At 43.8% G+C, this 15825-nt stretch overlaps 1 protein-coding gene across 3 annotated transcripts in view; it reads left to right on the top strand.

Moving 5' to 3' along the window:
- Window positions 1-14112, top strand: part of LOC127632191 (LIM domain kinase 1-like) — a 109974-nt gene extending 95862 nt beyond the window's left edge. For all 3 annotated transcript variants that reach the window (XM_052110789.1, XM_052110790.1, XM_052110791.1), the window contains 9 exons: window positions 214-400; window positions 509-595; window positions 759-890; window positions 1071-1130; window positions 6231-6296; window positions 7193-7361; window positions 7924-7979; window positions 8349-8506; window positions 8671-14112. In XM_052110789.1, coding sequence (XP_051966749.1) covers window positions 214-400; window positions 509-595; window positions 759-890; window positions 1071-1130; window positions 6231-6296; window positions 7193-7361; window positions 7924-7979; window positions 8349-8506; window positions 8671-8833 — 1078 coding nt within the window. In that variant the 3' untranslated portion in view covers window positions 8834-14112. The remainder of the gene's footprint in view (window positions 1-213; window positions 401-508; window positions 596-758; window positions 891-1070; window positions 1131-6230; window positions 6297-7192; window positions 7362-7923; window positions 7980-8348; window positions 8507-8670) is intronic.
- Window positions 14113-15825: the final 1713 nt, after the last annotated feature.

Below are 15825 nucleotides of genomic sequence, written 5' to 3'. Positions count from 1 at the left end.
AGTGTGCACAACTCTTTATGAAGGATTTTGAAAAACAAAGGGGAAAATACTTCCAGAACCAAGATGGCTGAAAAAGTGGGCGGTCACTGTTGCGCTCTTATGTTTTTACATCATCTGTTCCTTTGAATTAAACGTAAGCTTTCTGTGGCATTGTATTTCATCTTTACAGTTCTTATGTAATCTTATGTAGTGTTCTGTTGTTGTTTTGCACAGGCGTAGCTACAGTATTGATAAATCGCCGGGCTCCAGTAACACGCCATCACCGCTGTCTATGAGGAAAGACATCGGCCGCTCAGAGTCACTGCGAGTCGTGTCAAACCGCACACACAGGATATTCCGAGCGTCTGATCTGATTCATGGAGAGGTGCTCGGGAAGGGCTGCTTCGGACAGGCCATAAAGGTGACACACACACACACACACACACACACACACACACACACACACACACAGAGTATGCAGTATACTGGTATTCCATCCCCATGTGATGACTGTTTGTGCGTTGATCAGGTGACACACAGAGAGACAGGTGAGGTGATGGTGATGAAGGAGCTCATTCGATTTGATGAAGAAACACAGAGGACCTTCCTTAAAGAGGTGACTACACACAACTGCACATACGTATATGACAAATCTTGTGTGTACTTGAAGCCAAAGGCCTCCGAGATGAAATAAACAGTGTAAGAAAAGAAAGTGACTGTGTATATTTCTAAATATAACTTTCATCAATGCAGGCTGTGTGTTGTTTGTGTGTGTTCAGGTGAAGGTGATGCGATGTTTAGATCATCCTAACGTGCTGAAGTTCATCGGCGTCCTCTACAAAGACAAACGGCTCAACTTCATCGCCGAGTACATCAAAGGAGGAACCCTGAGAGATATCATCAAGAAAATGGTGTGTGTGTGTGTGTGTGTGTGTGTCTGTTTGTGTGTCTGTTTGTGTGTGCCTTGCAAACATTACACTTCTGCATTACTTTTAACATCCCTGATGCTTTTTACATTGTGAAGGACAGTACACTGTTTGACTCGGCATGTGCATGAGCTCTCTCAATGTGAATGCGTGTCATTTGTACAGGACAGTAATTATCCGTGGAAACAGAGAGTGAGTTTCGCCAAGGACATCGCTTCTGGAATGGTGAGTGTGCTGACCGATCACTTATGTTCTCTTTACTGCCCTCTGCTGGCCAATCAGCTCAGTCCTGTGGTCTAATTGTCAGTCCTGTGCATTACTGTAGATTGCTACATGTTTAATATTATATATGTGTGGCAGCGGGGGCGTGGTCAAGCGCCCGTCCGGGAGAGGAAAGCGGTAAGGGCGCTTACACCTGAGCTAAATTATGCCTAACACCTGTCTCTAATTCCAGTGAGCACGAGGAGAGCGGCATAAAAACAGACACAGAGCCTCCAGTGGGGGAGAGCCCCGACAAGCCAACTCAGTGCACTTGTATTATATTATATTGTATTGTGTTGTAGTGTATTGTTATAAGAAAGACGGCAATTAAAGCCTTACCTTTGGTTGAAGACTTGTTTCATGTCCTCCTTCCCGTAAGGGTCGTTACACTGGTGCCGAAACCCGGGAATTAAATAAAAAAATAAAATAATTCCAAGCATGGAGAAAGGTCGCTCCATAGAGTCCTCCCAGCTGGCGGAGGTCCTCCAGTCCCTCGCGACGCTACATAAAAGCCACCAGCAATCCCTGCTTGAGCTCCGGCAGGACCAAGATCGCCGTTTTTTTGAAGTCATGCGGGCTCAGGCAGAGGACCGGCACACCATCCGGAGCCTCCTCAGCCAGGAGACCGCGTCGGCCACAACCGCGACCCCGGACACCCGCGCTACGCTGCCCCCGCCCACGTTACAGAAGATGGGGGCAGCAGATGATCCTGAGGCCTTCCTCGATTTGTTCGAGCGCACAGCAGAAATCTGGGGCTGGCCGCTCGAACAGTGGGCAGCCCGCCTAATCCCCCTCCTGTCCGGGGAAGCTCAACTTGCGGCACAACAACTGCCGGCGACGAACCTCCTGGCCTATCCAGATCTGAAGAAAGCCATTCGGCAACGGGTCGGTCGGAGCCCGGAAGAGAATCGCCAGCTCTTCCGCGGCATGAAGATAGAAATGTCTGATCGCCCGTTTGCGTTTGCGCAACGGCTCCGGGACACCTGTCGGAGGTGGCTGCTCGCGGGGGACCGCGACATCGAGGGAGTGATCGACCAGGTGGTACTGGAGCAATTCGTCCAACGGCTGCCCCGGAAGACGGCGGAGTGGGTCCAGTGCCACCGCCCGGCGTCGCTGGAGGAGGCTGTTCGTCTGGCGGAGGACCATTTGGCGGTGATCCTGAGGGCGGACGAGCCCTCTTCTTCTCTCTCCCCTTCCCCTGTGTCTGCATCCCCCTCCTCCCCCTCCCCTGTGTTCTCTCGCTCTGTTCTCTCCCCAGGGCCCGTTCCTGCCCCGTGCAGGCGTGGAGTGTATGTGCGACCAGCTTCCCGGCCTTGGGAGAATGTTCCTTCCCCGTCCTTCAGCCGCTCTCCTCCTCAGGTGGGGGTGTCCGCCAGCACAAGTGCGGGCGTAACGCCTGGGCCGGCCTGTTGGAGGTGCGGGGACCCGGACCACTTCCGGGATCAATGTCCGCTGATGGAGGTGGGGACGGTGGTGCGGGTCTCCGACGTCCCGCAGGCTGCCCCCGATCGGGCTGGAGCATACCGGATTCCGGTAAGGATCAGGGGGGGTATTTACCAAGCTTTGCTGGATACCAGCTGCAATCAGACCACCATCCACCAACGCTTGGTTCAGCCCGGGGCTTTGGGTTTAGCTAAACTGGTGAGGGTGAGGTGTGTGCATGGGGATGTTCACAAGTATCCCATGGTGACTTTGGCGATACAATTCAGGGGAAGAAACCATAGTGTGGAGGCAGCGGTTAGTTCCCGCCTCACTCATCCGCTAATCTTGGGTACTGATTGGCCTAATTTTAGAGACATTTTGGAGGGTATTTGCGCGGATGAGTCCTGCATAAAGAGGTGTGCGGTGTGCGATGATTTGGCAGGGGAGGCGGAGCCGGGGCCGTCCTCGGCTGCTCTGAATGATGAGGGAAGGGGCTAGGTGGTCACCCCTCCTCTCAGGGAATTCCCTGGGGGGACTTCCCTCTAGAGCAGTCGCGGGACGAAACCCTTAAACATGCTCTTGACCAAGTGAGAGTAATCGATGGTCAACAGCTCCGGCCGGGCATCGCCATTTCATACCCGTATTTTGCCATGATTAAAGATCGGCTATATAGAGTGACGCAGGACGCTCAAACAAAGGAGGAAGTGACACAATTATTGATTCCACGGAGCCGCCGGGAAATGGTTTTCCAGGCGGCTCACTGTAATCCTATGGCGGTCACTTAGGGGAACGAAAAACACTTCTCCGTCTAATAGCCCGTTTCTATTGGCCGGGCATTGGCGGTGACGTCGGCAGGTGGTGTGCGGCGTGCCGTGAATGTCAGCTGGTAAACCCACCGGCCACCCCAAAAGCGCCATTGCGCCCTCTACCATTGATCGAGGTCCCCTTCGAAAGAATTGGTATGGACCTCATCGGGCCATTAGAACGGTCAGCACGCGGACATCGCTTCGTGTTAGTCCTAGTGGATTACGCGACGCGATATCCGGAAGCAGTGCCTCTGAGCAACATCTCCGCACGTAGTGTTGCAGGGGCACTCTTCAAGATAATCTCCCGGGTGGGGATTCCGAAAGAAATCCTCACCGATCAAGGCACGACTTTCATGTCACGAACACTCCGCAAACTTTACGAGCTCTTGGGCATTAAGTCGATTCGCACTAGTGTTTACCATCCCCAGACAGATGGCCTAGTGGAACGATTTAATAAAACGCTCAAGAACATGATTCAGTAAATTGCATTACCGATGACGCTAGAAATTGGGATAAGTGGTTAGACCCCCTGTTGTTCGCAGTACGGGAGGTCCCACAAGCCTCCACAGGGTTCTCCCCGTTTGAGCTGCTGTACGGGCGACGCCCACGCGGGGTCCTTGACGTCATCCGCGAAGCTTGGGAGGAGGGACCTTCTAGTAGCAAAAATGAAATTCAGTTTGTTCTCGATCTTAGAGCAAAACTCCACACTCTGGGGCGACTAACACAGGAGAATTTGCTCCAGGCTCAAGAACGCCAACGCCGGCTGTATGACAGGGGTGCTCGGCTACGGGAATTTGCACTGGGAGATAAGGTATTCGTATTACTCCCGACATCGAGCTCTAAATTACTCGCCAAGTGGCAAGGACCCTTTGAGGTCACACGACGAGTAGGGGATCTCGATTATGAAGTTAAACGTACCGATAGAAGGGGCGCACGCCAAATTTATCACCTCAACCTCCTGAAATTGTGGAGAGAAGAGGCGGCCTCTGTGACGTTGGCCACGGTAGTTCCGGAGAGGGCGGAGCTCAGACCGGAGGTAAACAAAGCCCGCAATCTCAATACCCCGGTTGCTTGTGGAGACCACCTCTCACCGCGTCAACTCACAGAGGTTTCCGATTTACAAAAGGAATTTGCAGATGTGTTTTCCCCTCTACCGGGCCGTACAAACATCATACAGCACCACATCGAGACCGAGCCGGGCTTGGTGGTGCGTTGTCGCCTTATCGTTTATCCGAACATAAAAAGAAAATAGTTCGGGAGGAATTAGATGCGATGCTTGATATGGGCGTAATAGAGGAATCCCACAGTGATTGGTCCAGCCCGGTTGTTCTTGTTCCTAAGAGTGATGGGTGTGTTCGATTCTGTGTGGATTACAGAAAAGTCAACGCGGTGTCTAAATTTGACGCGTACCCAAAGCCCCGTGTTGATGAACTGCTCGATCAGTTAGGTACTGCTCGATTTTATTCGACCTTGGATCTAACAAAGGGTTATTGGCAGATCCCCTTGACACCAATGTCCCGTGAGAAAACAGCCTTCACGACGCCGTTTGGATTACACCAATTTGTGACGCTTCCTTTCGGTTTGTTTGGGGCACCAGCCACGTTTCAGCGACTCATGGATCGGATCCTCAGACCTCACACCGCTTACGCCGCTGCCTATTTAGATGATATTATCATTTATAGCAATGACTGGCAGCGCACATGCAACATCTGAGGGCCGTCCTGAGATCGCTGCGGCGGCGGGCTCACAGCAAACCCTAAGTAGTGCTGCGATTGACGTGTGGAGGTACGGTATCTGGGGTTCCACTTGGGTCATGGCCAGGTGCGTCCCCAAATTGATAAGACCGCGGCGGTTGCGACTTGCCCTAGACCTAAGACCAAAAAGGGGGTGAGGCAGTTCCTGGGGCTGGCTGGCTATTATAGATGGTTTGTGCCTAATTATTCGGACGTCACCAGCCCGCTGACTGACCTCACTAAAAAGGGGGCTCCAGATCCGGTTCAATGGTCGGAGCAGTGCCAACAGGCGTTTATGCAGATTAAAGCCGCACTTTGTGGGGGGCCGCTTCTTCATGCACTGACTTCTCTCTCCCTTTTATTTTGCAGACAGACGCTTCAGACAGAGGGCTGGGGGCCGTACTCTCGCAGGTGGTGGAGGGGAGGAGCCCAGTGCTGTACATTAGCCGGAAGCTCTCTTTGAGGGAGACTAAATACAGCACCGTGGAGAAGGAGTGTTTGGCCATCAAGTGGGCGGTCCTCACCCTCCGGTATTACCTGCTGGGGCGGGCCTTCACCCTCTGCTCGGATCACGCCCCACTCCAGTGGCTCCACCGCATGAAAGATACTAACGCCCGGATCACCCGTTGGTACCTGGCTCTCCAGCCCTTTAAGTTCAAGGTGGTCCACAGACCGGGGTGCAGATGGCTGTCGCCGACTTTCTCTCCAGAAATGGGGGGGGAGTGGTAGACAGGCCGGATGGCGCCCCGGCCTGAGTCGGGTGGTGGGGGTATGTGGCAGCGGGGGCGTGGTCAAGCGCCCGTCGGGAGAGGAAAGCGGTAAGGGCGCTTACACCTGAGCTAAATTATGCCTAACACCTGTCTCTAATTCCAGTGAGCACGAGGAGAGCGGCATAAAAACAGACACAGAGCCTCCAGTGGGGGAGAGCCCCGACAAGCCAACTCAGTGCACTTGTATTATATTATATTGTATTGTGTTGTAGTGTATTGTTATAAGAAAGACGGCAATTAAAGCCTTACCTTTGGTTGAAGACTCGTTTCATGTCCTCCTTCCCATAAGGGTCGTTACAATATGGTAAAGTGAGAGTCATTTCTCCCACACAGGCGTACCTGCACTCCATGAACATCATCCATCGAGATCTCAACTCGCACAACTGTCTTGTCACAGAGGTACACATCAACAACACTGTACATTTAGTTCTTTTGCTTTTTTTTGTGGTTTATTTTGAGTTTTGTGTTTGCTTTGCTTTATGTTATGTTTAGTGTTTTATGCATTCATGTTTTGTTTTGTTTAAAGTTTTTAGTTTAGCTTTGTTTATGTTTTTTGTGTGTGTTTTATATTTTGTTTTGCTTTTTTATGCTTTTGGATTTGTTTAGCTTTGCTTCATTTATGTTTTGTTGGGTTCTGTGTTCTGCTTTGTTTTGTTGTATGTTTTTGTTTGTTGCTTAATTTTATGTTGTCATGTATTTTGCTTAGCTTTTTGTTTAATGTTTTATGTTTTGTGTTTTTTTTTGTATCTTTTGTTTGATGTTATTTTGTTTTGGATTTTTTGTTTGATGTTTTTTTGCTTTGTTTTATTTATTTTGTTTATGTTTTTTGTTTTCCTTTGCTTCGTTATGTTTTCGTTTTTTTAGTTTTTTCGTTTTGTTTAACGTGTTTTGCTTTGCTTCATTTTATGTTTTGTTTTGTGTTTAATTTTATGTTTTGTTTTGCTTTGTTTTTATGTTTTGCGTGATGGCTCACAAAACATAATACAATCCAAACCAAATGTGTGTCAGGAGCTTGTGCAATGACCGCTGTGCTTTTTGAGAGAAGTTACTTATCTGCATCGCCAGCATCACACATTTCAATTTTGTTTCATGGTGAGAGAATAAGCTCTTGAAATGCTGCTGTGGTCTAATGTATAGTGCTTTGAAACAGAGTACGTATTACCCTCAAAAGTTCTGATTTAATACAACTGCATATTTAAATCATGGAAATCTGCTACTTTAAAATGAGCAAATAGTTTTAGGATGATCCAAATAGATGTCACAGAATTGTATCAGTAATACTCATCTCTTCACAGAATAACAGTGTTGTGGTGGCAGACTTCGGTCTGTCTCGTCTCATGGTGGAGGACAAGCACCAGGACAAACTGTCGTCTGGACAGATCCCAGGCGTGAAGAAACCCGACCGGAGGAAGAGATACACTGTTGTGGGTAACCCATATTGGATGGCTCCTGAGATGATACACGGTAAGATCACGGCTTTTAGATCATGCCTCATGACAGAAACGCAAGTGTATTTTTATCAGTAATGTATTGTTTACTAAATATACGGTGCTATTTTAAAGGAATGTTCCGGGTTTAATTTCATCCCTCCGTTTGTAAAAACAAACAAAATATGTTTACATGAATGCAGTTGCTTTGGAAGTCAGTGGGACAAGACGTTACACTGGGACAAACATTAAAATACACATTGTTTCTAAAGTATCGCCACAGAAAGTAAACATTAAACGTGTCAACATGTAACTAGTGTAAAGAAATCACTTACTAACCCAACCATGCAATGTCTTGCCCCACAGACTTCCACTGTAAGCGCATTACTGTAATACATATTTTTTTATCAGATTTTTTATCTATATTAATATTTTTTTTTTTGGGAGGGACAATTATTTTCTATGGCAATCGACCGTATGTCACAGATAGAGCTGAACTTGTTTTGACCCTGAACATTTAAATAAGCAAAAGTATATTGAACTTATGAAACGTTGTTTTATTGTAGACGACTGATGTTCTGTTGTTGTCTGTTCCTCAGGGAAGAGTTATGATGAGCGGGTGGACATCTTTTCCTTTGGCATCATGCTGTGTGAGGTTAGTGTTTCAGGTTCTGTGGTGATTATGACGGAACACCACACCGTAAAACTCCAAAATAGCCGCTCTCTCTCCACATGAACTTCCAGGGAATTCTGTTTAATGGGAGACACTGGTAACCATTAGAGCGCTCTAAAGCTCTGGCTGGCACAGCAATGAGAGATGAAAATGGGGCAGCCCGTCATTACTAAATTAAGTCCAGAGGAAGTAGTTAGAGAGGAAGTATTTTGGCGGTATGTGGTCTGACAGTGTCGTATTGGGCGAGGTTAAGCACAGCATTTGATGGGAAACCTGATACTGCCTCTATTTCCATCTTATAACATTCAGTTTTTAGGTGTGCTCTAAGTCAATGTCTCTCTTTTATCTCAGATTATAGGGCGAGTCAACGCTGACCCAGACTACTTGCCCCGGGCGATGGATTTCGGGCTGAATGTGAAGGGTTTTTTGGACGATTACTGCCCGTCTGACTGCCCTTCCTCTTTCTTCCCCATGGCGGCGCTGTGCTGTGACCTGGATGCAGAGAAACGGTGAGAAGAGTTCACATTTTCAGTGTTTTAATTTTTTTATACAATAAGGAAGTTTAGTACTGTGTTGGGCGACTTGATGTCCAATCTAATCTCTTGTTCATGAACCAAAACCAGAACTATTAAATCTCAGATTGTGTGTGACATGTCATATGTTTGTATGGCAGGCCTGCGTTTGCTAAGCTAGAGGCTTGGTTGGAGAATCTAAAGCTGCATCTAGAGATGGGTTTGCATCTGGTGTCAGACCTGGAGCACATCCACCAAGATTTCTGGCAGAAGAACACACCCGGCAAGAACGGACTCCACACTCACCCGGAACAGCCCGAGTAGCCCTAGTTAGGGTCCACACTGATGGTATCCACTAGAGACAATGATGGCCCTATTGAAGGAGGACGAACAAGGGCAGTGAGCGACAGTGCTGTGGTGTAGTCCACTAGAGGACTTTGAAGACCACTCCCTGCGGCCTGAGCATGCTCAAACGCCATGCTTCTGGAAATCCAAGCGTCAAATTCCAACTGCAACCCTGGATGTCATAGCGCACGCAACAGCTTGTTTGTGCTGTCTCAGTGTTGCATCACTGTTCTGCAGGTTAAATGTTGTGTGTATCGAAGCTAAAACGTACGTTATTGATATTTGGATGTGGTTTCGGTTGAAAGACGTTTGTCGCCAACTTCATTGAGGTCATTTGTTCAATGTGAAAACAGTTACACGTCACAAATGCAGTCATTGTGTCATCATCATGCATTTGTAATGGTTTAAAAAAGCTTTTTTGTTTTCGCAGTTGTTTGTCATTTGGTACTGCTGGTTCATTCACATCTCAACAGAGTTATCGTAATTACGAGTTTCTGAGAAGTAAAAAACAAGTTAACGTCTGACAAAAGTTTGAAAACTCTTGACTGCTGCCACTTGACTGTTGAACATTCAAACCTGCGTTAGCTGCAGCAGTTAAAGGTAGTGGAAATAGTTTCGTCTCGTAATTACTATAATTCCGACAACACGTGAACGCACCATGTATACGGAGTATACAAACCGCCGTGTTTGGTCCTACAACCTTCGTTGCACTATTGTTCGAAATTCATCATTTGGTCTTTTCTTAAGTTTGATACAAAAAATTTGAATGAAAGCTTTGATCCCATTTTGCTACAACAAATAAAGGTAGTCCAGGTACTGTAGTTATTTCTAGTAATTATGATCATTTTGACTAAAAGTGAACGCACCACGTAAAGTATACAGAGTAATCAAATCGTTGTGTTTGTTCGTACGCACTGCATAGCTCTATTATCCGACATTCATCATGTGGTATGTTTGTTTGTTCACATCTCATCATAAATATTGTAATTACGAATTTCTGAGTAGGAAATATGTTTAGGTCTTTTGTCAGATAGTGGTAATTTTATAAAAGCTTCGATTATCCCACATATTAATTGATTTCACTGAAAAAAACTGTGTTAGCAACAACAGTTAAAGATAGTCTAGATTGTTTCATCTCGTAATTACGGTAATTTCAACGACAAGTGAACGCACCATGTATAGAGCGTATACGAACCGTTGTGTTTGGTTCTGCACACTTCATGGCGCTATTGTTTGATGGTGATTATTTGCTATTGTTGATTTGTTCACGTCTCGATGGAATTATATCGAGTTGTTCAGGCCCTATCTTAAGTTTGAAACTCAGAATGTTATGAAAGCTTCGACTTTTCCCACTTGACCATTGACGTATTATAAAAATGTAAAAATGCATTAGCTACAACAGTTAAAGGTAGACGAGTAAATTTAATCTCGTAATTACTATAATTCCGACGACACGTGAACGCACCACGTATACAGAGTATACAAACCGCCGTGTTTGGTCTTACATGCTGCATAGCATGGATAGTGTCTCGTCTTCACGTCCTCACTTTAGGTACACAGCCTCATCAAGTAAAACAACATTGTTGGTTGCACTATTATTCCTCACCTGTCCTTTCAAGGCGAATCCGGGCATATCCGAATTATAGTACATTCTGTAAATGTTTGACATATTGTATATGTGCAGACATTATTTTGTATACTGATTCCACATTTGCATATTTTTACTTGCTGAAATGCAAGACATCGCTGGCGCAGTGAAAATACTTTGAGCGGTTTCCCATCTGTGTAGAGAAAACACAAGAAACACCAGATATACAAACTATGGGTTTCTCCCTCCCGCTTACGTGTCGCTGCTCACCTCTACGGATCAGGTTACTTGATTTATTGTCCTTTAGTGTGTATCTCTTTGACTATTGCTTGAGAATCATTTTACACTTTAATGTAGATCTAATAATGTCTTGTTCAGATAAAACTTGATCAAGATCTCGTACTTTATTGTGAACATACCAAAATCAATTGCTTGTTGCTCCTGGACGTGCTGCCACTGATATGTGATTCGGACTCAGTTTCTTCCCTGGCTTGTTGATATATCGTGATTGGCACTTTCCAAAAAAGGGTTAAAAATTGGGTTTGTATTTTTTTTTATTTATTTTTTTGTTTGTCTTTCAGCAAATTATGAGTGAAAGGAGGTATTTAATCTTAAAAAAAAAGGATATTTGTCCACCTCATGAGGTCAGAACTATATGTTGTATGAGCTGTAATATTTTCAGTTCATTTTCTGAGATGTTTGCCCCTTTAGAGTGTAGGAAGGGAACTTGTTTCCTAAAATAGTTTGCTTTCCCTCGCAATTATTTTGGGCCCTTTTACAATACCTTTTTTTTTTTTTTTGCCAGAATTTAATATGTTTTTTTATCACCATAGTTTGTTATTGTGGTTTTACTATGAAGATCATAGTTCGAATATGGTTACTGAAGTAAAAACCATAATAAACTTTGTATTGTGAAGAAGCCCAAAATAAATGCGAGGAAATGCAAAACTATTTTAGAAAATAAAATAGAAAATGTCTATTCAGTAATATTTTAAGAATTACGCATTTCAATTTCATAACATAAATCCATCTGAAGTGAATCTTTAATGAAAAACATTTTTAAAACATATATATTGTAAGTTTTATTCATTTAATTTTGTTAAACATTACACAAATAAATTTGATGCAGCTTTTTTATGAAATTTAAATGCGTAAGTCTGAAAAATACTTTTTTTTTTTTTTTTTTTACTACTTTCTTGCAATTTTTTTTGTAATTTTTTTTTCATTCTACCAGTGGACATGGATTAAACATGCAAAGTAAAAAATACAATTTAGACAGTTCAGTCTATGCTAGAATGGATAACAGGGTTGCGAGGGCTGTAGATTTAGATTGCTACTTTGGGACGAAATGTTGGTTTGTACTTTTTGCTGAATGTATATTTCCTTTTAGTTAAAGAAATATATTTGTTTGTCTTACAGTATCTTTGGTAACAGGGTGGAATGCTAGAGAAAAAAGTTCATGTATTCCCTATTGTGGAAAGTGCCGATTGTGTTTTGCACAAGTCGAGTATTGGTTTGAATCCGGGCCGATTGTCACTTGGAAACGGTTTAAATGTGGCAGCATGGAGCTCAACGGCGAGCACTTGTGTGTCGAAGTGTCACGCATCTCCCCATGGGAGTCCTCTTGTTTACTCAAACGCTGCTGTAAATATCGTCCAGAAAACGCTTCTCTTCCTCTTTCACCAGCGGTCGCGCTGCATGTGAACCTTGCTGACTGTCGCGTCCTCCGCTACCGATCCAGCTCTTAACCTTGAACAAATCTTATTATAAAATCAAACACAGAGCAGGGAAATGTGTACAGACTGATATCAAGAGCCAGTAAAATATATAAAAAATGAATTAACACAGCCTCTGTTTCTATCTTTTGGAATAGAACCACTATTATCTCTTTTATAAAATGTTTAAATGATTTCATTTGCACTATGTAAGAAAACGGCTGCCGCTGGAGCCTTTATGTTTCTTTGGAGATGTTTGGTTATTATAAGAATGCAAGTCACTGATGGGGCCTTTTGTGAAGTTTGGCTCCCGGGGGCCCGTCTCCAGAGCAGCACACTGATCATTAAGAGAAATGAACCATCAATTTCAGTCAATTTATAGTTCAATGTGATTAAATATGTTGTGATCGTATATGATATCAATGTCAGGATTGTAACAAATTAAATAAGCCATATTTTTATGAAAGCCATTACTTAGGATTTATGTGTCCAATGTTAAAATAAAAAAATCTATATATATACTGATTGACAAAACGAGCATTTCTCATGACACATTTTTTTTTTTTACATCTAAAAACCTTAAAGTTAATCATTAAAGTCGACATGAAATGAAATTACACTGCCAAAAAAAAAAAAAAAAAAAAAAACTTGATTTTGTCCAGGAAACATTGTCAATGCAAGATAAATGTAATTATTGGGTACCATAAAAAAGTCGATTTAAAGGGAAAACAAGTATATTTTTCTTGCCCCATTGGCAAATGTTTTTTTCTTGTTTGAAGCACAAATCCCACCAAATCTGGTTAGAGTTCTCTGAATTGAAGACTTAATATCTCATACCAATCTGCTTCTCAAGTATTTCTATTTTTCTTGTTTTAAGGACATTTTGATAATGAGACTAAAATGCTCAGTTGGAAAATGATTTATTGCGCATGATTCATCAGTACATGTTATTCCTAAGAAACATGTTGGTCTTTGTAATCTTTCATTGAAATATAATAACTTGCTCCGCCTCTAAAGTGAGTTAGGCCACACTGACTATTGCTTCACAGAATTAGCTATTAAAGTTTACTTTAGGCAAATGTATAACAGCAAATGAATCCCTTTCCACCATCCAATCAATTCCCATTGGATACAATTAAAGATATTTTCATTGAATATCCTGTTTCGCTCTGAAGTCCATCACTTTACAGAAGAAACAGGTTTTCGAGTGCTGTTTCATGTTGACTTTAATACTATTACACAAATGTCATTTCAGTAGCGTTCTTTGCGAGTTGCTGCTCAGGAGGTGGACCAGGTGGCCAGACTGCTGCCTACAGAGGGGTCTTTATGAAAGCTGTTCTGTAGCGTTATATCTGCTTAATCGTGTTCACTGTCATGTAAGGTTGGACCACTGCTGACACATACAAAAAGAAAGAGCACTTAAACGATGTCGTGATGTAGTCCAGCTCAGGGTACCATTACTGACAACCCATCACAACAGTTCTGGATATCACAGAACAAGCATGAACGCCCGCCTGCCTTCATGAGTGAAACGACTGAATGACATCAATGTGAAAACGAGAGTTTAGGCATTGACCCTGAACTTCACCTTGTCCAATCTCATGCACGATTAAGCAGAGCGAATGCCGAAGCAGTTCCTTTCTGGAAAGATCGTTTTTACCTCTCGACATTGCTGTGCCTTTGTTTTACGTTAGCCTTCCCAACAACTTGTAGCGTTTTTTTTATTTCAAATCGTTGTTTTAATATTTTAATGACTTGTACTGTTGATTCTCTATATGTTTATATTTTGTGTGTCTACATTGATCATTTTTCTATTTTTGGTTCATGAATCTGTAGTGTTTTTCCTGCAATGTTTGTACTGAAGCTGTGAAATGACTCTGCACTTTAAACTTTCTGGCCATGAACGTTGTAAATTGAAGGAGTGACCGTATTTCAGCCCAGAATAAACCGACGCTCCTGATGTTACGCTGCTGTCTCTTTGACTCATTCTTCTTGATCTGTACAATGTCTGCTCGAATTGAACCAGTTTAAATGTTCTCACAAACCTTACAGAACTTACAACACAATTTAATGTACAGTGCGTTCAGAAACTATTTTATTATGTTGCAGCTTTATGCTAAAAAACAATAAATTATAATTTTTTTTTCCTCTCACATCAATCTACACTCCATACCCCATAATGACAAAGCAAAAAAAAAATTTTTGCAAATTAATTAAAAAGAAAATATTGAAATATCATATTGTCATAAGTATTCAGACCCTTAACTTGGTACTTAGTTGAAGCACCTTTGACAGCGATTACGGCCTCACGTCTTTTTGGGTATGATGCGACAAGCTTTGCACACCTGGATTTGGGTATTTTCTGCCATTCTTCTCTGCAGATTCTCTCAAGCTCCATCAGGTTGGACGGGGAGCATCTGTGCACAGCCATTTTCAGATCTCTCCAGAGATGTTCAATCGGGTTCATGTCAAGCTCTGGCTGGGCCACTCAAGGACATTCACAGAGTTGTCCCGTAGCCACTCTTGTGTTGTCTTGGCTGTGTGCTTAGGGTCATTGTCCTGTTGGAAGATGAACCTTCACCCCAGTCTGAGGTCCTGAGCACTCTGGAGCAGGTGTTCATCAAGGATGTCTCTGTACATTGCTGCATTCATCTTTCCCTCAATCCTGACTAGTCTCCCAATTCCTGCTGCTGAAACACATCCCCACAGTATGATGCTGCCACCACCATGCTTCACTGTAGGGATGGTATTGGCCAGGTGATGAGCAGTGCCTGGTTTCCTCCAGACATGACGCTTGACATTCAGGCCAAAGAGTTCAATCTTTGTTTCATCAGACCAGAGAATTTAATTTCTCATGGTCAGAGTCCTTCAGGTGCCTTTTGGCAAACTACAGACGGGCTGTCATGTGCCTTTTCTTGAGCAGTGGCTTCCTTCTGGCCCCTCTACAGTACAGGCCTGATTGGTGGAGTGCTGCAGAGATGGTTGTTCTTCTGGAAGGTTCTCCTCTCTCCACAGAGAAATGCTGGAGCTCTGTCAGAGTGACCATCAGGTTCTTGGTCACCTCCCTCACTAAGGCTCTTCTCCCCCGATCGCTCAGTTTGGCCGGGCGGCTCTAGGAAGAGTCCCGGTGGTTCCAAACTTCCATTTATGGATGATGGAGGACACTGTGCTCATTGGGATCTTCAATGCTGCTGAAATGTTTCTGAACCTTTCCCCAGATCTGTGCCTCGATACAATCCTGTCTCGGGAGGTCTACAGACAATTCCTTGGACTTCATGATTTGGTTTGTGCTCTGACATTCACTGTTAACTGTGGGACCTTATATAGACAGGTGTGTGACTTTCCAAATCATGTCCAATCAACTGAATTTACCACAGGTGGACTCTAATCAAGTTGTAGAAACATCTCAAGGATGATCAGTGGAAACAGGAAGCACCTGAGCTTTTGAGTGTCATGGCAAAGGCTGTGATACTTATGTACATGTGATTTCTTTTTAATAAATTTGTAAAGATTTCAAAGAAACTTCTTTCACGTTGTCATTATGGGGTATTGTTTGTAGAATTTTGAATAAAATAATGAATTTAATACATTTTGGAATAAGGCTGTAACATAACAAAATGTGGAAAAAGTGAAGCGCTGTTAATACTTTCCGGATGCACTGTGTGTGT

Source organism: Xyrauchen texanus, chromosome 38 (assembly GCF_025860055.1).
Source record: "Xyrauchen texanus isolate HMW12.3.18 chromosome 38, RBS_HiC_50CHRs, whole genome shotgun sequence".
NCBI classification, from domain to species: Eukaryota; Metazoa; Chordata; class Actinopteri; order Cypriniformes; family Catostomidae; genus Xyrauchen; species Xyrauchen texanus.
Note: the sequence above shows the minus strand (reverse complement) of the source record. Positions and strands in the feature narration are given on the sequence as shown.